The sequence below is a fragment of the Coloeus monedula genome (assembly GCF_965178545.1).
Source record: "Coloeus monedula genome assembly, chromosome: 3".
Lineage (NCBI taxonomy): Eukaryota > Metazoa > Chordata > Aves > Passeriformes > Corvidae > Coloeus > Coloeus monedula.
In genome coordinates, this window is record NC_138783.1 from 115,317,972 (window position 1) to 115,345,122 (window position 27,151).

At 43.0% G+C, this 27,151-nt stretch overlaps 1 protein-coding gene across 2 annotated transcripts; it reads left to right on the forward strand.

Annotated features, from left to right (window-relative positions):
* Positions 1 to 5,156: 5,156 nt before the first annotated feature.
* Positions 5,157 to 24,657, forward strand: ZBTB21 (zinc finger and BTB domain containing 21). 2 transcript variants are annotated; one of them, XM_082278662.1, is made up of 3 exons: positions 5,157 to 5,188; positions 13,626 to 13,680; positions 16,469 to 24,657. In XM_082278662.1, exon 3 carries the CDS (start codon positions 16,482 to 16,484, stop codon positions 19,656 to 19,658), a length of 3,177 nt encoding a protein of 1,058 aa, XP_082134788.1. In that variant the 5' UTR covers positions 5,157 to 5,188; positions 13,626 to 13,680; positions 16,469 to 16,481; the 3' UTR covers positions 19,659 to 24,657. The 2 variants fall into 2 exon arrangements, with proteins under 2 accessions (XP_082134788.1, XP_082134789.1); XM_082278663.1 differs by lacking the exon at positions 13,626 to 13,680 and having other exon boundaries at positions 5,176 to 5,285.
* Positions 24,658 to 27,151: the final 2,494 nt, after the last annotated feature.

The window sequence follows — 27,151 nt, forward strand, 5'->3', positions numbered from 1 at the left end:
AGAATACTCAGGATTTCAATTTTAGAAGGCTCAGACACCAAACTCCAGCTGAAGTTACGCAGAGCTGGGAGAGCTGCTAACACAAAATTGCACTGTATCTGCTGTGCTGTGACAGATTTTCTATTTCAGTTGCTCCTGCAGCCTTTCATCAATGTGTTTTTTAGAAATGCCCACGAATTTGCAACCCCTTACTGGCTGCAAATGAAAATTCTTTTATGCTTTAAGCACAGTAACCCATGACCATCTGCCTACTTAGAGAACACATGCACCAAAACCTGTAGCTTATTTGTCTCTGAATCATTGCCCAACCTGTGGAACAATCACCTTTTTAAATAAAAGGAATGTGTTTCTTGCTACTTAACAGCTTTCTAGGTTAATATTGCCACCCAGCTTGATGCTGTCTAGCACCATTTATCTGAATCTGTCCGAGCTGCTGCATGTGGGCTCCAAGTGGAAAATATTAACTAGATTGTGCTATTTGCAGAAGAACAAGGGTGACAGCTAAAAAAGCTCAAGACTTGGCACTCAGAAGCAATACCAGGAATGAAGGCAGTTTTACATTATTCCGTATTATAGTTATTTTCCTGGTAAGAAATTTACATCTTCAGGAAGAGTCTTGTCTGTGTGCCTTGGATCACATCAGTAATGGAAATACTGCCATTTTTGCAATGTTCACATTGTGTATCTCACTGTCTGGTTTTCCCTCTGAATACTGGGAAGTGTCTGTACTTTTATGACAAGATAAGTGACAGGTTTTAACTCGAAAACGTAAGATTCCTTACTTACCTGCTAGTATTTGTTATAGGAAGTGTCATCTGAGCACAAGAGAAATAGAAAAAATAAATAAAAATCCAGGCACCCTTTTCCATGCACAGCTGTCAGCCATAAGAAACTGGTGGAAAATTCTGTGTTTGCATTTCGTCAAGTCGTTAGGTTTTGGCAGAATATTTGGAATCAATAAAGCTAGACCTCTGCAGCTCCCAGGAACATCTGCTGCATTCAAAGGAAAGGGCTCATTCAAGTGTGTTCTGTGATCCCAAGTAACTGTGCTCCACATGCTAGAGGTTCTGGGATAGAAGCTGGTATCTGAAGGAATGGGATAACAGCCACAGCACTTGCTCCACTGCTAAGATTTTCAGGGCCAGCTGAGAGAGAAGGCAGCTTCTCAGAGATTAATTATCTCCCTCTGCAATACGTCTTTGGCAATAGTCAGTTCCAGAAGTTTGGTGAGAAACAAGAGACACAACCCTGTGCCTGGGGTTTTGGATTTCTGCTTTTACAGGGGCTACAGGAGAACCTTGGAGCTGGAAAAGCCACATTCCCCTGAAGGAAGGGATGCTGCAGCAGGAAAAACTCCTAAATCTACCGAAGTACAGAACAGATCCCTCTACATGGACAGAAGACTCAAAGAGATTTTACCAAGATGAAAAATCATAGCATCTCCATCTAGTCAAGGTTCCCCCACCAAAATGAAGCAGCTTCAGAGGTGTGTTCTGCCCTTATCCTCCCTCCCCCCTCAAAACCAAGGTCTTCTCTGCGAAATTCTTTCTCAGCTGCTAATAGAGGAGTGCCTCGGGGTATCTGAGCTACTAATTAGGCTCTCTACAGGAAAAGAACCTGATGTCATTAGATTTCTATTAATCACACAAGGTCCAAATCTTCATTAAAAAAAGTTTAGGGTCTCTACATGTAAAAGAGCTGAAATTACAGAACTAAAAAAAAAAAAGACATATTAGCTCCAGGATATGACTGTATTCCAACTATTTTTATATTGAAAATGTTACCTGTTAAAAACACTGAACTATTCACAGTACACAACTTTGCCTTTTAGTACAATATTTACACAACAAAACCCAGTAATTCTCATACTTTCAACCAATGCAAGTGTTTTAGCTTTTACATTTTAATTTGCTCACAAAGTCCATGTACAACCATCCTTTATTTTCTTTAAAGTTTGTTTACATTCTACATTTTGCAGGAGCTCAGTTTTTAACAAAATTCCAGTGATAAAACTTGCTGGCAAGTATGATCCAAAGTTAATCTGAGCAGTTGTTGGATACTCCGAACGGAGAACAAATCTTATATTTAACAAACATTCATCTGGTAATAACAGCTGCAGCCACACATATAGATGAAAAATACATCAAAGTAAGCCCTCCATCAAAGCATCTAAAATTAGAAATGTTGGAAAATATGTTCATAAACAAGCTAATCTTGAAAAGCCAGAATACATTCAAATAATTGGGAATAGTACATTTGACAAAATTAACCTACTTAGAGACAACTTAAACCCTCAATAATTCCACAGAATTAATTCCTTGCATAGATTTCATTATAATCAAGAAAAATCTGATTTACAGGGATATAAGACATCCATAAACTATAATAACATCAAGTCAATCAGATTTGATCATGAAATAGAGTTGTCTTAAGTTTTATGTCTTTTTGAATCATGAAATCTTGGAGGGTTGCATTCAAAATTTTCTCAAATTACCTGTAAGAAGTACAGAGCTATAGAATCATAGAAAGGTTTGCATTGAAAGGAACCTCAAAGATCATCTTGTCCCACCCCCTGCTGTGGGCAGGGACACCTTCCACTATCCCAGGTTGCTCCAAGCCCCATCCAACCTGCCCTTGGACACTTCCAGGGATGTGGCAGCCACAGCTTCTCTGGGCAACCTGTGCCAGGGCCTCACCACCCTCCAAGAGAAAAATTTCTTCCTAATATCTAACCTAAATTTCCCCTTTTCCAGTCTGTACCCATTCCACCTTGTCCTGCCACTCCAGTTCCTCCTGAAGAGCTCCTCTCCAGCTTCCTTGAGGGTCTCTTCAGATTCTGAAAGGTGTTTTGAGGTCTCCACACAATCTTCTCTTCTCCGGGCTGAACACCCCAGCTTTCCCAGCTTGCCTCCATAGGGGAGGTGCCCCAATCCTCTTATCAACTTCATGGCCTCTTCTGGACTCTCTCCAACAGAATTATACAAGCCACTACATGGGCTCTGTTCTACTGCCTGCACTTTCACTAGGGAACCTGACAAATTAAAAATACTGGTAATAAATACCTGCACAGCACCACACACACACACACACGTGTATAAGAACACCTTTCAGCAGGGTAATTCTGGGACAGAGATCCTCCATCTGTGCCACAGGCCCTTTTGGGAAGCACAGATGAGAAATTATGCAAGACCAGTTTCTGCTTGGCTGAGAAATAACTGCGTACACATGAGAAAAAAAAAAAAGTTATCAGGGCCTTGCTAGATTTCCAAACTCAGGTTAGATCCCCAAATCCTTCCCTGGCAGCACAGCCAGCGTCACTGCACAAACTGGTTTATGGGAACAGATGCAACTGCTTTCCCAGTTGCTTGTTCCCATCACCACAGCAGCCCCTGTGCCAGAGCAGTTGTCTGCACACCCGCGCAGCAAACCAGACCAGGGAACTCTTCCAAACAACACCAAAGAGCTTGCTGGGGTTTTGTGCTGGCTCACAAAGCCACACTCGCGTCAGGGCACGAGTCCCTGAGTGAAAAAAAGCCCCACTTCTTTCACAAGCAGCTTCCGAAGTTTCCAAAGCCACCAGAAGAGCCAGCAATGACAAAAAAACCCACACGATCTGGAGAGGGAAAAAAGGAGCCAGACCCAGTAAGGTACATTGCCTTCCCTTACACGGGTTTTAGCCCATTTGCAACAAAACCTTGGCAAAAAAGGTTTAAACACATCACTAAACACATTCCAGGGATTTTATAGCTGCTTCGGAGTACTTGTGACTTAGGTGGGATATCTAAAAGCACACTGAAAACATGTATGGGATTAGATGCTAATCTCTAGAGCTGGCCTTAATGAAAAGATAACGCACCGGATTAGCTCTCGACAAAAACAAGAGAAATCTTGTAATTCTAATTTCTATATTAATACTTGCATTTTGACACATAAAGCCCTATTCAGGTATTTAATTCAAAGCGGATAATCACGATGAGAAGCCAGCCTAAAGCAATGATAATGGCCATTATAATTTTTTCAAATCACATCGAGACGAGTGAGTAGAGCAGTTACAAAAGGCTCGAGCCAAAACCCACGGGGATCTGGGCGTGGTGTGTCCCTGATGGCAATGCAGGGCAGTGGGCTGGCTTGGGAGGGGGACGGTGGGTGGCTTTTGAGGGGTCAGAGGGTGTCTTGTGAGGGGCAGTGGGTGGCATGTGAGGGGAATGGTGGTGGCTTTTGAGGGGGACAGGAGTGGCTTTTGAGGGGTCGGGGGTGTCTTGTCAGGGGAACAGTGAGTGGCTTTTGAGGGACAGTGGGTGGCCTTTGAGGGGTGGGGTTGGTTTTTGAAGGGGACAGGGGTGGCTTGGGAGGGTTTCAATGGCTAGCATGTGAATGGGATAGTGGGTGGCTTGGGGGAGTCGGCAGCTTTTGATGGGGACGGGGTGGTTTTTGAGAGGGACAGGGATGACTTGTGAGGGCTTGAGGGGTGGCTTTGTGAGGGACACAGTGGGTGGCAGTAGGCATGGTGCTTCTTCACAGATCACACTGGGCCTTACCCCTACACTTAAAAAAAACACCACATGAAAATTAATAATAATAAGCACCGCAATAAAAACTCACGATCAAACAACTACGAATTCCGGCGAATCGCAGACTAACGCTGCCCGCGGGTTCCCTCACACACCCGCAGCACACAGGCCGGGGGTGCGGGTTACCACAGCGGCACCTCCCAAACCCCAGCGCCGCCGCCACCGGCAGGGACACAGCGACAGGGACCTGTCCCTCCGTGTGTCCCCCTCGCGCCGGGCCACCCCCCACACGCGCGGCCGCTGCCTCAGTTTCCCCGTGGCGGGGCGGGCTGAGGGCGGCTGCCGGGGCGCTCCGGGCGGTGCTGCCCTCGGTGGAAGGCGGTCGGGCGGTCGGTCGGGCGGCCGGGGGGGATCCCCGTTCCCGTTCCCACTGCCGCTCCCCCGCTCCCCCGCCGTCCCCCCCCCGCCGCGCCGCCCCCTCGCCCCCCGCTCCCCCCCGGCCCGGCCAATCGCGGCGCCGCGCACGTGACGAGCGCTCCCCGCGATGACCTCATCCCTCGGTTGTGGGATGACGTCAAATTCAAGATGGATGGAATCACGGCGGCGGCGGCGGCAGCGCGGGCTGAGCCCTGAGCGGAGGCGCCGAGGGGGGCGAGCAGGGGGGGGCGACGGACAGCGTGAGTAGCGCCCGCGTGTCGCGCCCGTCTCGGGGGCTGCCCGCGCCGCGCGGGTCTCCCCGCGCACAAATCCGTCTTTTCCTGACGTAACTCTGAGGTGTTTTTTTTTTCTCTCTCTTTTTTTTTTTTTTTCTCTTTCCTCCTTCCCCCCCCCTTCCCTTCCTCCACCGAGCGGGGATGCGGTTCCCGCGCGCATGCGCCGGTTACGAAACTCTTCCCCCCCCCCTTCCCTGGCGGGGCTCGGCGCAGGCGCCCGGAGCGGGCGGGAGGTGCCCGCGACCGCCGCCACATCGCCCGCCCCGCCTGGGCCCGAGCCCCCAGGGGGAGGCGCGGGGGAAGCGCTCAAGGCGCATGAGCGCGGCCGGCGGGGATGGAAGGAAGGATGGATGGAAGGCGGGGAGAGGAAGGGGGAGAGGCGGGTCGGGAGCGGAACGGAGGAGGGGGAGCGGGACGCGGCGCGCCGTCCTCCGGCTTGCCTCGGCTGCGGCGCCTCAGGAGCCCGTTACCCGCTGCAACGGGCGTGAGGGCCGCGAGGGTCCGGCCGGCCCAGGGCGTGAGGGACCGGTGGTATGAGGGGCACTGTGGACCGGTGGTGTGAGGGAGATCAGGGACCGGTGGTGAGAAGGACGGGCCGCCTGTGGGTGTGAGGACCGGCGGTCCGGCGCTTCCCCCTCCGCCGGTGGCTCCTGGCTCTTCCCCCCCGCTCCGATCCGAACTGTAAAACACGAGAGAGGCTCCGGGAGGGCCGTGCCTCGGTGACACGGCTCCTCCCCGGTGTGTCTGGAAGGGAGAGCGCGTTTCATCTCCCCCCAGCGAGGTCCCCGCGTGTAAGTGCAGGCAGGTACCAAACCTCATTAATGTCTGTCAGTACGGAAAGGGGAGGTGTCAGAGGATGCACCGGGCTCTGCTCGCTGATACCCAGCAATGGGCAGAACCAGATGCACAGAAACTTCACCTGAACATAAGAACTTTCCTGTGCAGCGACGAACACTGGACAGATTGTCTAGAGAGGGTATGGAGTCTCCCTCACTGGAGATATTCCAGAACCATCTGGACGCAATCCTGTGCCGTGTGCTCTGGGATGATCATGCTTGAGCAGGGAGGTTGGATCAGCTGACCCCTTGTGGTCCCTTCCAGCCTGACCCATCCTGTGGTTCTGTAAACAAAGTGTGGCTTTGCTGCTCCGAGCACTCTTGGGCTGCATTATTCATCTGCAGGATGAAGTGCATTTCACAGCCAGGTGGGGAGATCCTCAGCGCTGGGCTGTGCCTTTGCAGAAAGTTGTGGAAGGTGTTTTACCTGGTCACAGCTGTCAGAGAGAAAACTTTGTTTTAATCCTCCCTAAAGCCCAGGCTGATGTTATGTTCAGATTGGATGACGCTCGTGTAAATAAACAGCAGAAAAACTTAAAGGAGTTACTGCTAGACAGGAGATAATTGTGGAATGTGTGTGTGCTGAGTAAGCTCGTCTTAATAATTAAATAGTAATTGCTTTAGTAGCTCTTCCTTTTTTTTGTAGTTGGTCTCCCAATGGAAGTAAGAGAGGTAGGTAGGCTGTACATACAAGAAGAGATTGTGATGAATTACACAGTCCCAGAGCTTTTTGTGAATACACTGAATATCTTGTAGATAAATTAATATTGTATCCTTAGATAAATTAATATGAAAATAGACTTTTTAAAATGTGTTTTTGTGCAGGAAGTCTTTTGATATTAAATCAGGAGTAGTAAATACACACTACAGGTAAATCTAGTACTGCTTTATGTGTTTTAGTGTTCTGTTCTGACTTTGCTCTAACTGAAAAAGTGCTCTGACTAAAATTTTCCACCCGTGTTATGCTGATCCTCTTGAGGGGAAGTTTTGAGCAAATTTAAGCAACTTGTTATAAACCTTGTTTGCAAAAAAACCCAAGTTATGTGGCCATCTCTTGGGTGGAAGGGGATCTGGCATCCCTTTCTCTCAGACCTGTGTTTCACCCACATGCTGTAGAGTTGTAATTTCTTAAGAATATTTTGTTTACCTGTGGAAAGTCCACCAATCCTGACTGTAGTGTGATCATCTCAAGAACTGTCATTTACATGGTCTCATTAGGGACTTGCAGGGAGATGTCACAAATTAGAACCTCTGGAGGTTTCAGCTACAGAGCCAGACCAGGATTCCTTGGGGATTTCACCACTTGTGAGCTCCCCTGATTCTGCTTTCATGTTCAAGGTAGCTTATCCTTTAGCACATATTATTACTTTTACTGAATATAAAACAGGCAGCAGCTTTTAAGAAGTTCCCAAAGTCCTTTTTGTGCTGTACATTTAGTGATAAATGGGAACATTTGTGCCTCCTGTTCCTGCTGTGTAGGTTCCAAGTGCCACGGTGATAACTGCCGCGTCCATCTCACACTGAGAGCCCTCCTGATCACTAGAAGCTGGACATTACTAACAAATTAGGTATTCTGAGCTCGGGGAGGTAGGGGGATGTGTGTGGTGCTAGATAATACTTGCATGCAGAGAATTAAGTGCCCTGATCAGCTTTGTAATGATGGCTGATCACACTTGCCTTAAAATCAGTTAGGGACAGGTCAACATTTGGGTTTAAAAGGACAGGTTTGCAGAAAGCCTTGAGCTTTCGTACTGTATTGAAGTTGTTTTGTTTTGAACTTCAGGAGCTGTGAAGCAGTTACTGCTAAAAACCAAGTAATTTCCCTTTGTAGCTTTCAGGGTTTTGAAGTTCGCTTTATCTGCTAGATAGTGATAACTTCAGTGTGTGACCAAGTGTGGACTCAGAGGGGAGAGGAAGTTGGGCTGCAATCAGCACATGGTTTGTTCTGCACTGGGAGCGGCTATGCTCTGAGTCACATGCTGCAGTTGCAACAATTTCAGCTCTCATTAAACTTTTGAGCAACCGAGCCTCCTTCATTTTGAAATTTGTCACATGTAATGATCTGAGATCCTCAGAAAGCAAGAAAAGTCTTTAGAAGCAGCAAAGGCATTTGGTGCAAGTGGAAGGACTGCAGTATGCCCTGCTTTAAAATAGGTGCGTGCAGAGGGGGTTTCCTTTCCAAGTACTTGTTGTAGTTTAATATTAGTCTTTGTACTGTAATATTTCTATTTTTCCCCCTTACTGATAATATTAAAGACATCAGTTCTCTTATATTTTCTTTCAATCAGCAGTGAAATAAAAAGAAATCTGTTGTCTTTTCTCATTGACTACTTTATGTATTTTGCTGTTCTGGGACAGTTCAAGCATATTTTATGAACAAGGAAAGAAAGTGCTGAGCAAGTCTCAATCTTCCTAAGCTCCTTCCATCTCTACCACCATCAGTTCATCAGTCTTGCTGCCCACAAATACAAGTTTTAAAATCCCCTGGTCCTGATTGTTGGGGGGTTTTCCCTCTGAGATGTAGCGAAACACCACATCTTTCTTGTGCAAATTCTTTCCATGCAGTCTGTGACGAAAAGACATGAAAAATCCTTTGACCAAGTAATTTTTTTTTTAAATGCTGCAAAACTTTTCCATCAATAGTATTTCGTATACAATTAAATTGCATTCTTTGGGAAAGGAAGAAATTTTTCCCTTTTTTGTCTTGGAGCATTAATCTTAACCAAGGTTTATCCTGCCTCAGTATTGAACAGTGCCACTAACATTTAGGTTGTAGTTCATTCTCATCAATCTCTCTGACAAGTTGTGGTTAGTGCAGGGACAGTTCTGACACAGGGCACAGTAAGTGTCCCCTCTGCCCCCTCACAGTCTGGTCTGGACACATTTGTGAGTATCTTTGGAGGACTTCTAAAAAAGAGTGTACTTGGTACAGTAAATATGCCCCACAAAGCCCCTTTTATTGTAAGTTAAGAGCCATGGATGGAAAAGCAGTAGAATTACAGTGATATCTAATCACTGCCACACTCAATCTGCCCTAACCAAAAGGAATTTATTTTGTACCAGGACATAATGAGTACAGTCCTTCAGCTGTTGAGGTTAAGGGCCAAATTTCCTGGAATTTCAGTAAAAATATGACCATCTCCATTCTCATAAATACTTTTGAAGAGTAAAGAAAATAAAGTGCTCTTGTTCATGGAGCTGGATTTTTTAATTAATTTTTTTTAGCTATGTAAGACGTAGCCTACTTCAATTGCTTGTGGACTTGGAGTAAACTGAAAATCTTCCACATGTTATTAATGAGCTTGTAAATCTCTTAAGGTAATACTCAGGTAAAATTGATGTTGTCTTTCCCTTTTCCTGTATTATCCTCCCAGTATCTTGGCCAGTCAGTGATAGCTGAATGACATTTTCTTTTGATCCCTTCAGTGAGAGGAAGATACCTGCATTCCCTGAATCATAACTTTCCCACTCAGCAAATTTTTATGCTCAGCTTTTATATTAGTTCTGCATTTTTCAGATTAAATGTAGGACCTTTCCCCCTCACGTCTCATTTTCTTAAAGAAACCTTAGTGTAAATACTATTCTGTTGATAGAAAAGATCTTACATGGGTATAAATGGCTTCTCTGCTACCCAAAATACACTGTGCCTGTAAAAAGCCCCATTATAGTAATAGAAATACAGCCACAATTAGGGTTTGTCATTTTGACTATACCAGCAAAATTAAAAGCTGTATGTAGACGAGTTTTTATTGTGAATTAGGCCAGTTAATGTGTCTCATCTAGTAAAGCAGATGACTGAATATTATTCCACTTGGTAAGTATATCACAGTGTTTCAAATAAAACAATAAAGTCAACCTGTAGAAAGATACAAGTGTGCACATTTGGTCTACAATTCTTCAAATTTCACACATCTACCAAAAAAAAAAAAAAGATAGGAAATATTTCTGGGGATGAGATTTCTGTAGGTGTTTAAATTAGATGGCTGTCAAGCCTTTCAGACTTGTCCCATCAGAGAGTTTATTTGCAACATCACAAAGCCCAAGGGAATGAAAGCTGAAGAACTCCTTAGGGAAAGGTGTTTTTAAAACTTTTTAATATTTTGATTTACTTTACAGCAATTTGGAGGCTGAGTTACACACCTTTTAGTTGAAGCATGGAGGCCAGGACAAATATTTTATCAAATTGTGTTTGATGTGATTTAATCTTCACTGAGTGTTTCAGGAAGAACTGGGAGAGCTCCCAGCCAGCGTTTCCCTGCCCTATCCCTTCCATCTGTGTATCTCCAGATCCCTGTAGCTGGATCTGCTCACTGCTCTGACACAAGGCAGCCCTTTTTCGGAGGGGGAGGAGACACAGGCTGCTCCTTGCAGGAGCAAATCCCTCGTTAGACTGCTCTGAGAGTAAGATGAAATTGCACCCTGAGCTGCTGCTGGGTAGTAAACAAGAACGGGAATGACAGGAGGAGCTTTGTACTCTGACATTCTGTAGTTTGCTGCACGTCAGGGGGAGCTGTTTTAAGTGTCAGAACATGAAACTGAGCGTATGATCTGAATGTGAAAAGTAGCCATTAATTTCTAAGTGAATTTCATGTCTGTGTCAGGTAACTGATAATTATTTGTCTATGGTGTAGGGCAAAATAGACTGCAGAATATTCAAACTGAGAGTAGGTTTAGATTAGATATTAGAAAAAAATTTCTTTACTGTGAGGGTGGTGAGGCCCTGGCACAGGTTGCCCTACCTCTGGAAGTGTTCAAGGCCAGATTGGATGGGGCTCTGAGCAACCTGGTCTAGTGGGAGGTGTCCCTACCCATGGCAGGGGGGTTAGAACTGGATGATCCTTAAGATCCCTTCCCAAATCATTCTGTGATCCTATGAGTATAAAATTTCTTCTTTTCCTCTACCTAAATTTCTGGTTTTCTATGTGTGGAGGATTAATAGGTAGAAATTAGTCCACCAATTTCACACACTAGCAAGCATGTTATTTATCTGATTTTATGCCTGTCTTCATACCAGTGAGTCTCTCTGTGCTGCTGACCTATTGGAAATGAGAAACATTTGTCTTCATGGAGAAAGTTCACAGTGTTGTCTGCAGTGGAAAACAGCAATAGCAGTGAAATCTCACTTAATTAAATCCAGCAAGACAAAATCCCCAAACTTGCAGCAAGGGATTATTTAAGTATTTAGATAGAAAAAGATTATAGAAATGCAAGCAATGTTTCTATGTGGGTTTGCAGCTTTTCCCTACAGGTTTTGGGAGTATATAGGGGGATGTGTAAATCTGTATATACTGCGGGAGAGTATCTGTGTTGCAAAGGTTGTTGATGGGAGAAGAGACATTTTATAAACTGTTGTCAAATAATAAAATCCAGCAAAGGGTCCTTGAGCAGAAACTTAAGCAGTGTAGGTTCCTTTTTCATCTGGACTTCTGACAAGTAAGAGGACTTTTTGCCCTTCTTGTGTCTGAAACAGCACCAGAATTGTCAGAGCCATCAGATCCTCAGGAAAGCACTCGAATGCAACATTCCTGTATTTTCCAGAGGATGCCCCAGGAACTCACTTGCAATTTTTGGCTGAGTTTTATAATCCACATTTCTTTGCTTTCTTTAGTGGGTTTGTCCCTGCCACGCTTCTTGTGTGTTTTCCCTGTTTAAACCCCTGTTCCGTCTCTGTCTCCTCTGTATATTTCCTTCTCCATCCTCGTATTCTCTGCTTCTCACAGAAGCACTTTCTCACAGCCCTGGCACCTCCTTGCTGCAATATTCCATCTCATTGAGGGTTTCAGAACATCATCTTTCCCACTGCCACCCCCAGCATGCTGTTAATGGAGCTTTAGCTGACAGCAATTTCCTTATCATGGAAGTCAGATGGGAACATCAACATCTCTTAGTTGCTTGTGTGTTTAAGGGTGTAGCTGTTACACTGAAACCACACATAAATATCTGCCTGATTCTATCTGTAAAGCTTCAGCTGTAAAGTCTGTGGCTCCATTGTTTCTAAAGGTGAAATTTCAGATGGAGGAAGCTGATGGAACAACTTCCTGACAAAGAATGTGCAGGTGCATAGCTTCTCTTGCTGGAACCCTGGTGCTCATTTGACCTCAGTGAGCTGATTAAGCTCCCTATCCTAGAAAATAGCAAACAGATCTAAAAAGCTGGAATGATCTTGTTTGTTTGTTTGTTTCCTGCTTAATTTTAAGGAGTTGAATCAACTCACTGGGAGATCAAATGAGCAGCAGAGTTGGTGAAAGGAAGAGGAGAGTACCACAGGGCTGGGAGGAGGAGATGTGAGAGTAAGGAACAGAGGAAAGGAAGGAGAACTGCCACTTCAAAGAGGGGTTGCTGTTGAAGATCAAAAAACTGTTGGGCCTAAGATTAAGCTTTTTCACCCTTTCCTGGTGAGGAGCTTTCCTGAGATTTCTTTTTTATTACAAAAGTAATTTTGAAATAGTGGAGGCATCTTTTTCTATCCTTATTCAAAATATAAAAGAAAGACAATCTTGTACCAAATATGGTACTTAGGCTTTTGAAATCTAGTGTTCTGAGATCAGTGGAGGGCTGTTGAAGGAGGAATTAGAGGACTGGAGAATCTCTCTTATGAGGAAAGGCTTGGGGAGCTGGGCCTGTTCAACCTGGAGAAGAGATGACTGGGCAGGGACCTCATTAATGTATATAAATGTCTAAAGGGGGGGGTGCCAAGAGGAGGGACCAGACTCTGCTCCATGGTGCCCAGAAACAGGACAAGAGGAATGGGCAGGAACTGATGCCCAGGAAGTTTCACCTGAACATGAGGAAGAGCTTCTGTCCTGTGCAGTGACCGAGCACTGAACAGATTGTCCAGAGAGAGTGTGGAGTCTCCCTCACTGGAGATATTCCAGAGCCATCTGGATACATTCCTGTGCTGTGTGCTCTGGGGTGACCCTTCTTGAGCAGGGAGGTGGGACCAGCTGACCCCTCCTGTGATTCTGTGAAGGCTGACACTAAAACCTCTTCTTGGCCTCCCGAAGGTTCCTTCTGCATTGGCCCTTCCTGGGTCTGGAGTCTAAATGTCACTGTTCTTGTGAGGACCAGCAGCTGCTGTAGCATGAGGCACCTGCATACAGGCAGTGGGAGGTTTTCTGATGGTCTCCTGCTGTTTCCATGATGTCACCTGAACATCATGGAAGAAAAGAAGAAAGAACTTTGTTTCCAGTCAGTAGTGAAGGTGGCTGGAAAAAAGGTTAGAGAGACTAGAAGTAGATTATCTGCAAGAGAGATCTTAGGTAGCTAATCACAAAACAATCTTCAGCTGAGGAGTACTCAAACACCTGGAACCAAATCTGGTATTACAGGAGACTGCCAGAGTTGTGTATGTACACACTATGCCAGGGAAGCTTCTGTGTGGGGCTAAGCACAGGCAGCCAAGGACTGGCTTTGGGGACGGAGTTCTTGTCCTCCTATGGCTGTTCCTATTGCTGCCTCTTCAGTTATGCCAATGCAATAGTTCTGGATGTGGTTTACTATAAAAACTGACCCGCATTTGAAAAGAAATAATGTTGGGGGTTTATTTATTGTCTGTTCTGCTACAGGCCTGCAAATATTTGTACTGGCACAGCTGAAGGAGGAGTGACCTGCAGTGTGCAGGTAAGATGAACATGAGAGCAGAGATGACTTGGATCAACTTTGTTACTGAAAAGTGTTTATGTAGTGAAATTTTAACACATTGCACTTGGACTCAGGTATTCTTTGGGTTGATTTTTTTTTTTCTACTTCTAAGTATTTCAGGCTTTCATGTGATCTGGGTAAATGTCTTTAAATGGTTCTGCAAAACAGTTCAGGTGTATTTCTTGGTATTGTTTGCTTAATTTCTGCCTGTTGTGTCTAAAGGCTATTAAACTGAAAGTCAAGCACTTGAATTAGGAAATACCAGGATTAAAGCTGCCTTTGAAGGATTAATTTGGTTCTTTGCCAATTGTGTACCTTACAGCCTTGGTTACTGTTAAATTGACAGAGTTATTACTCTGGAGCCTCCTTCACTGTGCTCTGAGCATGAGCGGGAGGGATGTTTATGTCTGTTGTGTTTAATGTGATGAATTGAAGGTGTTGTAGGAATGAAGAAGGAAACTGTGGCCAGAAGGATGGTGACTGTTGGATTCTGCTTTAGTCCTGCAGATTTTACACCAGTCCCTACTGCTTATACTGCACTGCTGTGTTACACGGGTAGAGGGACACCTCGTAATTACATGGTGTTTATTCTGCAAGTCTTAAAAACACAAGGCCTGGGAAAAGCAGATTAAAATGAAAGATCTTAAAATATTTCAAAACATTTGACTAATACACTCTATTTCCACTGTGTCCTTGAAGTGTGGGTTATGCAGCAGCTTCTATTGGGTGTCATTCTATACCACAGTTAAAGTTTCCTAAGCTCTGTTGATCTGTTACCTCCGTGTACCTTCTGCAACTTGCATTCCAGATGAATCACTTGAGTTTGCAAACTCGCTTTCATACAGGTGAAGGGAAAGGGAAAGATGCCCTCCTGGAGCACTTATAACTCTGTATGTGTTAATGGGTGCTCAGACCGTGAAACTGGATTAGGACCAGTCAAACCCTGCCACTTTAAATTGCAGTGGCATCCACAAACGAGGAGGGTAATGAACCACCATTCTCACACCCCCACCTCCATCCTCCCAGCATTTTTAAGCAAAACGTAGAAAGCAAAACAAACCAGATTGCTTTCTTAAATTAAGATTGACTGTACTGCTTTTTATAGATGGAGGTGTGGGGGAATTATGCATTATAACTATGTAAGGTGAATTAAGGATAAATTAGTGTTTATGAAATGACAGTGCAAGGCACTGAAATACTCAGTAAAGACTGATCTGGTGAGGAAACAGCATTCTGCTTTAGCTATTGCCATGACACCATTAACTCATTTGGTATTTTTAGGTGTAGAAGTGGTAGCTCAGTCCTTAGTATGATCAGTGCCCTGAGACATTGCATGCAGCATCCTTTAAGTCATTTCTCAATAATACCAGTTTAGACTTTGATGACTTATTTATATCCACTAGTTCTAAGGTTTACCATCCTCATTTATTAACCATGTGGTTATAGCTTCTCGGTGTTGTTTTTTTATTTTGATAAACTTTACAGTTTTGCTTGTAAGCTGATGAACAGTGAAACCTTTTTGTTGTAGTTGCATACATCATGTACAAATGAAACTAAAAAGTAGTTTCTCAAATCAGCTGTAAAAATAAGAGAATTGCTTTTAACACATCATTGACTTGTTTTATGACCACCATGGAGGTAGTGTAGAGAGTGTCCATGAAAAAAATAAGAAAATTGAATATTGTTGATTTCTGTGTGTGTGTTCTTGTGCACAGATATATAAATTGCAACTCCTGCCACAGAAGTTCTTTGTTTAAACTAACTTAAAACCTGGTTCTCTTCTTTTGTTAAGCTCTCATCAGGAGCAGTGTATTGAGTTATCAAGACATCCTGCAGTATGGAGTGGGCTGTGTTTTGAAGCATACGGATCATGTAGATTTCTGCACTGCAGCTTAATTTGTGCTTATTGTACTCTTGGATGCAGCCAAGGGTAACTGTTCCTCAGATATATGGGTTGTGGGCATAAAGTGCTCTTCTGCTAATGAATGAAATGGGGACTTCAGTTCTCTGATTGCTTTTTATCCTGAGCAAAGCAATGCAGGGATACTTCAGTGAAAACTGTGATATTTCCCAGAAACCAGATCCTGCCAGTGCAGTTTTAAGTGACACACACAGTTAGAAGTAGATATTAAGAGCACTTACTAAGCGTAAGTAAATATGATGAATTTAGATTACAGACAATAATCCTGTTTCCTTCTCCCTTCCCAGTATTAATGCCTTTTCCATCATCCTATTAAAAGTGACAACAAAACCCCCTTAATTTGTCTAGTCAGTAAGAGACTGTCAGGGTTGCTTAGCCTCAGAAAGGTGAGTACCTCTACCTAAGCTTTAGATACCTGATCCAAGAGTTTATCAATCCAGTTGTCAAGATAGATCTTCATAAAGCTGAAGCAGAAAAAGAGATGATCAAGAGTGAAATGATTGAACTGTTCCTCCCTGTGGAGAGGTGTATTACAGGAAGAGAACACAGCTCATCCATCTGTCCATCCATCCCTCAGTTAGCTGGGTGTAATATTCTTGGTATATGATCGGCAGTTAAAAGGATATTTGAAAGTGGGCAGATGAGCTGGTTCTTCCCATGGCTGTGCTTTTGTTGGAGCTAACAGTGGTATTTTCATTCCCAGACCTTTCCTCCACACAAGCTGTTCCTATAATCACTGTTTGATGGTGGTTTAGCCAGTTTACAAACTACAGGAGGTGTGTTTACTTTGTCTCTACCAGTTTACATAAGGCAACCTACAACTTTGTTGTTGCTGTTCTTTTTCAGGGCCATCAGAATCATGGAGGGGCTCTTGCATTACATAAATCCAGCACATGCCATTTCCCTCCTAAGCACCCTGAACGAGGAGCGTCTCAAGGGACAGCTGTGTGACGTTGTGCTGATCGTAGGAGACCAGAAATTCCGAGCTCATAAGAACGTTCTGGCTGCCAGCAGTGAATACTTCCAGACTCTGTTCACAAATAAGGAGAATGAGTCTCAGTCAGTGTTTCAGCTCGACTTTTGTGAGCCAGATGCTTTTGATAATGTGTTGAACTACATTTATTCTTCATCCTTGTTCATTGAGAAAGGCAGTCTCGCAGCTGTGCAAGAACTGGGTTACAGTCTTGGAATATCTTTTCTTACAAACATTGTTTCCAAGAGTCCTCAAGCTCCTTTTCCTTCTTGTCCTATTAAAAAAATACTCTATCAAGATGAAGATGAAAGTAGTTCTCAGAAGAGAAGTGTTATTGTCTGTCAGAACAGAATCGAAGCACAAGTGAAAAGCGTAAATCAAACAAAACATGACTTAAGCCATACTCCTAAACCTTCACCCTCTGTGGCTGTCAAAGCTAGCAGCAGACCACAGGTAACAAAACCAACTGAAACCCTTCACAACTTATCACTGACTGAAAGGAGGTGGCTGAAAGAAGGCCCTGTGAGTTACACAAAGGTTCATGAAACTTCTGGAACTGTGGAGGATCAGAGCAGAGGTGCTTCAGTGAAAAGGAACATGGTGCTGCCTCAGATGTCTTTAGCAGAGAAAGAAATGGCAAGTGGCGAGCCAGGAAGCAGTGCTCAGCTTCTGAGAGGAAAAGTTGCAGAGATGTCATTGAAAAGACCACGTCCACCAGTCTTATCTCTGCGTGGGGCAGTGGAATCCACGTTTTTGTTGAGAGAGGCAGGAAAAGGAAATGGTCAAGGGGAAGACAGGAATTTGCTCTACTACTCCAAGTTAGGGCTGGTAATCCCATCTAGTGGGTCTGGCCCAGAAAACCAAAGTATTGACAGAAGTGGGCCCCTTGTAAAAAGTCTCCTTCGAAGGTCACTGTCCATGGATAGCCAGGTTCCTATTTACTCACCTTCTGTTGACCTAAAACCTGCACAGGTATCCTCGTCCCTGTCACCAGGAACTAACGATTCCCAGAAGACATTTAATGTTGCATCCCAAAAGTTATCCTCGAAAGAGTCATCGGAGAAGTCAGCCTTGGATGAAAAGCCACAGGTAATACACCCACATCGCCTTAGGTCTTTCAGTGCCTCTCAGTCAACGGATCGGGAGGTCGCGTCCCCTCTCTCAGAGGTGCGGATAAAAACTGAGCCCAGCAGTCCCCTCTCAGATCCTGCTGAAATCATAAGAGTTACAGTGGGTGATGCTTCAGCATCAGCAAACAAAGACTTTGCTTTTAAAACTGAGGATGACCGTAAGGAACCAAGCAGACTTCCAGCGAAAAGGAGGTTCCAGGATGATCAGAGGCTACCGTTCAAGAAACTGAAGGCAGATGAGCAGCGTTCTCCTGGTTCAGAGGAGAACTTTGAGGAAGGCTCGAGCCCCACGCACCTCGATGCAGATTTCCCTGATTCTGATGTCAGTAAAGATGAATACAGCGAGATGGAAGAAGCAAGACCAAATAAAAAATTTAAATGTAAACACTGCCTTAAAATTTTCAGATCAACAGCAGGTCTTCATCGCCATGTTAACATGTATCACAATCCAGAGAAGCCCTATGCTTGTGACATATGCCACAAGAGGTTCCACACCAATTTCAAAGTGTGGACGCACTGCCAGACACAACATGGAATCGTGAAGAATCCCTCACCAGCTTCCAGTTCACATGCCCTTTTGGATGAAAAATTCCAAAGAAAACTGATCGATATAGTGAGGGAGAGAGAAATCAAAAAAGCTCTGATTGTGAAACTAAGACGTGGCAAGCAGAGCTTTCCGGGCCAGTCTGCTTCACAAGTACAACAAGTCATCAAAAGGAATTTGAGGTCGAGAACCAAAGGAGCCTATATTTGTACCTACTGTGGGAAAGCTTATCGTTTCCTCTCCCAGTTCAAACAGCACATAAAAATGCACCCAGGGGAGAAACCCATTGGAGGGAATAAGGCTCCTAAGCAGAAAGATCACATTCATATTGAAAACCCGGTGGAAAACAAGGAGGTTTATCAGTGTCGTCTCTGCAATGCCAAGCTCTCCTCACTTATTGAACAGGGAAACCACGAGCGACTCTGCAGAAACGCCACTGTCTGTCCTTACTGCAGCCTTAGGTTTTCTTCTTCAGAGCTGAAGCACGAGCATGAAAGCAAGTGTGAGTACAAGAAGCTGACTTGCCTTGAGTGTATGCGCACCTTCAAATCATCCTTCAGCATCTGGCGTCATCAGGTTGAAGTTCACAATCAGAACACAATGGCTCCATCAGAGAACTTTTCTTTACCTCTCATGGATCACAATGGAGAAATCACCAGTTCGTCACGGCCGCCTCCGCAGTCAGAATCCAATAAAATGAACAATTTTGTTGCTGCAAAGGAGGACGGTGTGTTCAGTGATTCGTCAGAACAAATCAATTTTGATTCTGAAGACTCTTCATGCCTGCCTGAAGACTTAAGTGTTTCCAAGCAGTTCAAAATCCAGATCAAAGAAGAGCCTGCAGATGATATAGAGGACGAGGTCACCGAAACAAGCAGGGAACCTAAGGAAGTAGTCTCCAAGAAAGATCCCAGTTTGTGGCCCTGTGAAAAGTGTGGGAAGATTTTCACCTTACGCAAACAGCTGGAGCGTCACCAGGAGCTCCTGTGCTCCGTGAAGCCGTTTATTTGCCACGTGTGCAACAAGGCCTTCCGAACGAATTTCCGGCTCTGGAGCCACTTCCAGTCTCACATGTCCCAGGCTGCAGAGGAGTCCACAAATAAGGAGCCTGAGATATGTCCACCAGCCAATTCCCCATCACCCCCACCCTTACCCCCACCCCCACCACTCCCCAAAATCCAGCCTTTGGAGCCCGACAGCCCCACAGGCTTGCCGGAAAGCTCCAGTACTACTGAGAAGCTGTTCGTGCCGCAGGAGTCGGACACGCTCTTCTACCACGCCCCGCCGCTCTCCGCAATCACCTTCAAGAGACAATACATGTGCAAACTCTGCCACAGGACTTTCAAGACAGCTTTCAGTCTCTGGAGCCATGAACAGACACACAATTAGCTTTAACAGAACCCTTGCAGAGCTGGTTTGGGGGCCTGTGTTCAGGATCTCAGAGGTCTGCCACATAGACTACAAATTTAAGAGGATCAAAACGATGATGAAAAATCTGGAATTTGTGATGCTGCTTGGATTTGGAGATTAGGGAAAACTAACTTGATTAGTAGGTAGAAAGCAGAGTAATTTAAAATACCGTGGTCTGGGATCTAATAGTAACAGAATAAATTTTATTTTATTTCATCTGACTTTGAAATACAATTGCATCTGGATTGTATGCATGGATCTTCATCCCTTGATGTTGGTGTGTGCGTGTGTATTATATATAAAGTTATATATTAAACGAAAGAGAAACAACAATTTGGATTCTAACTGTGAGCTTATAGTAGTGAAATACTGTAACTGACGTCATTAATTTGTTTTTAAAAAAGAAACCAACACACACAAGCTCCATATAAGTGGTTGCCATGTGCTGGCAGTTTGGGAGGAAGTGGATGGAGCGTCTTGCTGTATTGACTTAGGTCTTAGAAACCTTTAGCAATAACAAATAAACCTCAAGTTTGAGTAATCCTGATGTTATTGGATACGAATGTTTGCTATTTTAAGGGAACATAGAATTGTTTTGTTGTTGTATGGAACTTGTGCAAATTAAAACAGAATCTAAAGTCAGCAATATTATTACTAAGATTTTATATAAGAAGTAGCAGCAAGCCTGCTTTCAGCCATTTAATTATAACTTTCTAAGGAAAATTGAGAGAGGGGGTACTTTGCTTTATATAATGTCCCAAAGACTAATTTCCTATGGATACTTGGGTAGCTGGAGTCATTGTGTAACAGCCATGATAATGCAAATGGTACTGTTTATAACATGAACTGAGGTTGGATGGATGTCAGACAAGTTTCATAGTTTTGTTTCCACTATTTGTACAACTGTTTGTAATTCTAACTACAAAGGAATGTATAACTATTAAATCAACAAGAGAGAGCTCATTAAGGGACAGAAGAGGAGTTGTGTTTCTAAACACAAATAATAAGCTCGGCCATGAGTACAAAGATATGTTTTAACAAAACCTAAAAATGTAAATATTTATATAGACACCTGTATAAATGAAGAAGTATGTATTTGAAATTTGTATTAAGCGTACATATCCAGCTCAAAGCAGAGGAGAAAATCACACTACAATCACTGCATTTTATGGATACAATGGATATAGAGTAGTTCTTTCTGCCGCTTTCTATCATATGTGATGCTGTGTTGCATTTTCCAATTTGTTGAAAATTGTGGTAATAATGGGCTGCAGCTACTCTGTGTGGTTCCATTATTTTACCTCAAATGGCAACTGGAGCATTTAGTGTAAGTAGGATCACACATATTTACCAGGAGTTATGGTAAGGGTCCAATTTTTTCCGTAAGTCAAGGAAATATTTACCCAGAAGTAGGAGGTGAACCGACCTCCTACAGTGAGATATTTTTCTGCTAGAATTTAAACTTAATGGAGGGATGGTGGATTAGAGTGAACAAAAATGATGCAAACAGTGTTTATGATCCTGACCAACTTTCCCCCTGCAGGGTTGGGAGAAAGGGGATGTAATTCCACACTGCTGAGTCAGAGCCCAGTCTGTGTCCAGTGAAACCAGCGCGTGTTTGGTCACCAATTTCAGGGGCAGCAGGAGTGAGGCTTGAATTCTCTGTGTAACCATGTGTGTAACTGTTTATTCAGTATCCCAAGCTCAGAAGTTAGAATTCCAAGCTGATGCTGAGATTCAGCAAAATCAAGCACAAGTGTTAACTCTTAAGATTCTGAGGATGGGCACCCTCAGGCACACACCAGATTTTTCTCAGTGAAAGCCAAGTGTGCTACCATTTTTTTTCCCCAACAGATTTTAAATTATTTTTCCTGTAGGTGAAATTTGAAAGAATTAGCTCAGGACGGACCCCTGACTTTTTTTCGGCTACCAAAAAAGTTGCAATGTTAGTTTCAAGCCTCTTCTGCTTCATTTTTATTACAATCTAAAATTGCTGCTAGACACTTCTAAAAGTAACATGTTCTTTTTTGTCCTCTTTCAGGCAAACTCTGGCTGAGTATGATTAAGCTGATTTGCTTGAGTATCAGTTAAACTCTTTAGTGGCATTGCAGTTAAAACAAGGTACTTGCTTAATAGTGACATTTCCAGTTACTGACTTTTTTATTCCACCTAATAAGACTATACATTTCTTTCTTACCAGATACAATTTCAGAATAAAATGGTTATTGCACTTAAACCTGGTTTTAAAAAATCAGAAAAACATAAAGCCTTGCTAAGTACCCTTTATATATATTTAAGAAATTTGTGTTTATAAAATATGAACGTGTTTTTGTAGAATGGTTCCTAAGTTTTCCCCAGTGATTCCTCTGCACAGCAGCCTGAAAGTTGAGCTGTAGCCTTTTAAAATTCAGTGTGCTTTCTGAAGGAAGGTGGCAACCAGCTCAGCTGGGTCACAGCCATCTCCCTTCCAGCTGGGATTCTGCTCTGTGATATGATGATAAATTCTACACACTTTAAATCAAAACTTTGTGCAACATCTTTGAAGAAACCCTGACCTTTTTCCTAGTTTACTAGGTATTATAAAGAATCCATAAAATATTTTTGGTCTAAGTAGCCTCCTAAGTTTTTCTTCAGTTGCTTTGGTTTTTGGGGGGTTTTTAAAGTTTTGTTTTCCACTTTGAGCATGTTCTGTGTGATTTTTTTTTTCTTTTTTTTTTACATTTGGTTCCTGTTGTTTAGTAAAGGAATTCAGGATCTCTAAAATTTAAATATGAGATGTTTATATAGCAGTTCTGGTTTTCTATTAGCTTTTATACAGTATCTTTAAAAGCCCTTGATAGAAGTGTTTATTTTGGAGGATACGGAATAAATATGCTTCCACTTATATAACTTTAATATATGTCTTAAAATTTAAATTATGGAAAAAAAAAATGTTAGTTGCTTGTTTATAAATAAAGGTTTTTGAAGAGTGTCTAGTTTGGCCACAGCCAAAATAAAAGGCAAATTTATTGATACAAAAGCCTCTCTTCATCATATTTTGTTTAATTTTATAGCTGTGTACTGAAGTGACACAAAGTTAGAGGTCTTGTTAAATATAAAAAGTGTTTTGCTTTTTTTTTCTAAAATTTGTGACAGGAATGTGCAGATGTTTTAATATATAGATTAGAATCTATAATTCTGTCCTTTTTTTGCTATTTTTATAACCTGTCAGATAAATCTCAGAGAACTATCTTGTCAGTGGGAGTGGAAACTTGTGTTGCATTTCAGGGGAGCAGGGTTGAGCCATGAAATGTATTTTGGTTTGGGACTTTTTTTCCTTTCAGGCACTCTGTTGGCAAAGCCTCTAAAAGCCTCTATCTTAAGTCCATTAAAATCAGTCTTAATGTTTTTAAAATGTTCTGTGCAAGTTCTTTGCTGAATTGGGACCATGATCAACCTTGAAAGTGAGCAAGGGCAGCAAAACACATGAACCAGTCACGAAACTGTCTCTAGTTCTGGGGTTTTTTTGTAAGGGAGAGCGAAACACCCTGTGAAAGGTGATGGAGAAGATAACCTGGTGAAGTGGTTGACCCCAGAGTTTGTCTGGGGTGTTTCAAAAATGAGATATTGCCTTATCTGTGACCCCAAACAGCTCTTAGAGGCTTGGCCTGTGTTTCCTGTTTAGGCAGGAACATCCAGGAGGTTTTTTTTGCCTGATGTTGTTTGCTTTCCCCCAAGTAGGACATGCAGGTTTGCTCCAAAGCTCTGCATGTTCTCTGTTTCTGTTCCAAGCTTCCAGTGTTAAACTGAGTTCCTCCCATGGGATAAGGACAGACTATGCCTAATTTCTTGGCTCTAACAGTGAGGGTGCAAATATCTGGCATGAGCCTGTAATCTGGCATGTGCCTATACTGTTCAATACAATTGTTTACATTTTCCTACCAGAAGATTTAGATAAAAATCAAAACAAGCTTAGGGGGTTGTTTTTCGTTGGGGGGGTTTTTTTTTTGTTTGTTTTGGTTGGGGTTTTTTTTAGTGTTGCTGTTATTGAATCAGTGTTAAAATCTCTTTCTGTTGTTGCTGAACACAGCCTGATAGTATTTTTAATGTTATTGATTCTTGTTTATTTAAAATGACTTGTGAAAAACTGTACTGTAACTGCTCTACAAAAAGGGACACTATCAAGAGAAAGGCTGGATACAGAAAATGGACATACCTACATTAGAAATACTTGATATTAATAAATAATATTGAAGAATTTAAAAACAAATTGAGTCATAACACTTGAGCTTTTTGGACATGTAAGTCCCATTATGGGCAGCCTCAGTTGTTGCAAGGATGTCTGGAAAATATATCTGAATTCTGTGGGTTGAGCTGATTTTTCCTGTTGCTTTTCCTCTCACTATTTCAGAATAAAGGACTCGATCCTCCTTTACCTTTTCCAGTCTCTCAGTAGTACACTCTAAAGACACAAGCTTCCCACTATTGCAGCAGCAGCTTTAAGTCAAATATGTACAGAAAACCAGAACAAACCCTCTTTTGCAGCGTTAAGTGCAAAATACACATAAAGTATGTCTTTTAAGGCTTATTCTTGACAGTGTCCCTTTTTAAAAAGCAGGAAAATGGGATCACTTTAAGTGCTTGGGTACAGGGGAATAGTTTCCTACTAGAAATTGGAATTATCCAATATATTTTCTAGAGAGTTTCCGGTTAGTTACACAAAATCACTTGTCATTTTAAAGGATTATAGAGGTAAGACAAGCAATTCTGGGTTTATAATCCTGTATACCTTATACATTCTATCTCTGTTCAATACACCAGGATGGGTTTTTACTTTTTTTAGGACTGAGACTTAATAGCTTAAGGCAAGTTTTTCTTTAATGTAATGTAAATCCATTGCTGCTTTGTACAACTTTTTCTACTGTGTGTTTTCTTTACTTAGATCTTGACTAAGAAATGTTGACGTCCAATAAACTTACACTTTGTTTCTTTTGAGTCACCGTGTCTTCTGCTGGAATCTCTTGGCAGAGGGTGGTGTTATTGCACAAACCATTGTGTCTGTGGGGTGGGAAGTGTGTTTGTAAAAGAGCATCTTTTGTTCTGTTTGTTGGATGTAAGTGCTACTTGTACATTACTAAACGAATGGGGGTTTGTTTGTTTTAGTAAATGCCTCACTGAACCTTTTACTGGAAAATACAGGAAAACCAACTGCTCTAGACAACCTCTTAAAAACTTGAGCACAGCCCAAATCCTGCTTCATGTGGAATCAGTGATTAAAAGGGGAGTTTGTGGCAGGAAGTGTCTCCATCTCAAACTGGACTGAGCCAGATGTTTGAAAAGATACAGCAATGTTTCTGGTGTTTTGCAGCACTCTCATCCAAAGCAGTTTTGCTACATGAATTTCCCTCTTCAAAATCCCCTGTGTGGGAATGTAGCGTGTGGATTCCCATAACGCAGCAAATGAACTTTTTATCTTTTGGGAACGGGGTTTACTCAGTTCCTCTCTTCACACTAGATGTGATCTATCTTAGAGAACACTTAAGCCAGTTTTCTCAACTTCTTGGACTCCACATTTGCTGTCCTTTGCCATTTTTGCCTTGTCCAGTGTGGTTGGACCCACTGACCAGTTTCACCCACATTTAACAGAGGAGACAAGGTCTCGAGTGTTAATGTCGCACACATTTCATGCAAATCACTGCCTGGGTGTCAAGGAATGGTGTCAGTGGGAAGGAGAATGTTTGCACAGAGGAGGTGCTGAGCACTTACCTGCACTTTCTACCCCAGCCCTTGTCACTGTGTGTGCACTGACTGTCAGAGGGAGCGGGCAATGGCTCAGGCAGAACACAGGGCAGAGCTGAAGGACCAGCTCTGCCAAGTGGTTGGGTCAGGGGTTGAAAAGGCACTGAGCTTGGGAGGATTGGGGCCTCTCCTTGAAAGCAGGGACAAAGGGCTCCTGGCCTGTCCCTCTGTGGGCTATCCCTGCCCCTCACAAGTTAGGGGAGCTGTGGAAAAGGCAGAAGGAGGGCAGAGAGCTGCTTTCTGACCCATTCACAGTCTTAAATCCCGAAAGATTTGGCTCTCTCTCCTTTCAGATAGGAACTCCTTCAGCTCTTCCTGCATCCAGTTAATATTGACATGCAGCCCTCTCTCCATCACTGTTCCAGCACAGACTGACCTCTGCTTGAATAGTTCACAGAAAATACTCCAGAGACCATACAGCCTGTGTTTGACATAAAACTCAAGAAACAAACCAAAATGATAAAAAGTTACTGATAATGTCATGAGCATTGCACCTGTTTTTTTGTGGTTATTTTTGTTCTAATTCCAGCTGTCCCCTTCTAAGACAGTTGGTCTGCAAACAAATCCAGTAATGTTTACTTTTCCATTCACATGATATCTCCATCTATCACTCAGTATACAAACACTAACAGGAGCATCCCTACTATTAGACCAACGTGGATAATATTTCTGTTTCCAGTCCTGAAATACTCTGGCAATAAAAATTTTCAAGGTGTTGGCTGCAATGAAGCAACATATACAACTTTTATTTCCTTTTCATTTTACATGTGTTGAAAGAGTACATTGAAAGTCAATTTCTGCTGACAAAGAATTTGCTTTAAATTGCCTCTGCAGTTTCGATAAACACTTTTCAATTTATTAATGTCATGTCAGTCAAGGATCTGGGATGGATTCAGCTCTTCAGTGTCATGGAGCTCTGGTTGTAGTCATCAGCTTGAGCTGATGGTTGAGGGCTCAGGCTCTCACCCAGCCACGTGCATCTCTCAGTGAAGTCCACTGGTGTTAGAAACAAGACCTGCTGGGATTACTGACATCCAGGGATGCTTCTGCTGGAAGGAAGAGACCATGCTGAGGTTTGCAGGCTCTGCAGGCAGGTGGCTGAAGGAACAAAGGGCAATGAGCCAGAAGAAGAGGCCCAAGAAAGTATGATGACAACAGCAGAAGAATGTAAGATACAGAAGAGAGCACGCTGCGAGCCTGCCAAAAACAACAGCAAGAAAAAGAACAGCCTCTATTTTAAGGTGTCATTTGTGATTAATATGGCTCTTTCTGGTTCCCACTTACTACTTTCTTCCTTAATGAATGAGGTGTTCCTGGGGTGTGACACCTCTAACCCTTTTTGGCTGACAGAAACTACATCAGTTACTCTTGTCATCCATTAGTTTATGCTATAAAGTCTATGAAATAGTTTAAGGGAAAAATCTACCCAAAAGATATTTAATAATATTTCCTCTACAGTCTTGCACTGGGGGAAGTTTTGGTGCTCTGGAACAGGCTTTGAAGACTGCAGTCCTGAGGGCTTCCCCAGATGTGACAATGACAGCTGTGCAATATTTGCTGCTGATGCTTCTTTACTCATCAGTCTTCTGAGCAGCCAAATGCCACGAGAAGAAAACTTTGCTTTGTTAGCTGACATTCAGGTTATTTGTTTCAGGAGAAATTTGACAGAGGTATGTAAAGGCATGTAAATGCAT

Excerpts from the sequence above, each read along its gene's own strand:
- ZBTB21 (XM_082278662.1), top strand. The coding sequence starts at position 16,482 with ATGGAGGGGCTCTTGCATTACATAAATCCAGCACATGCCATTTCCCTC.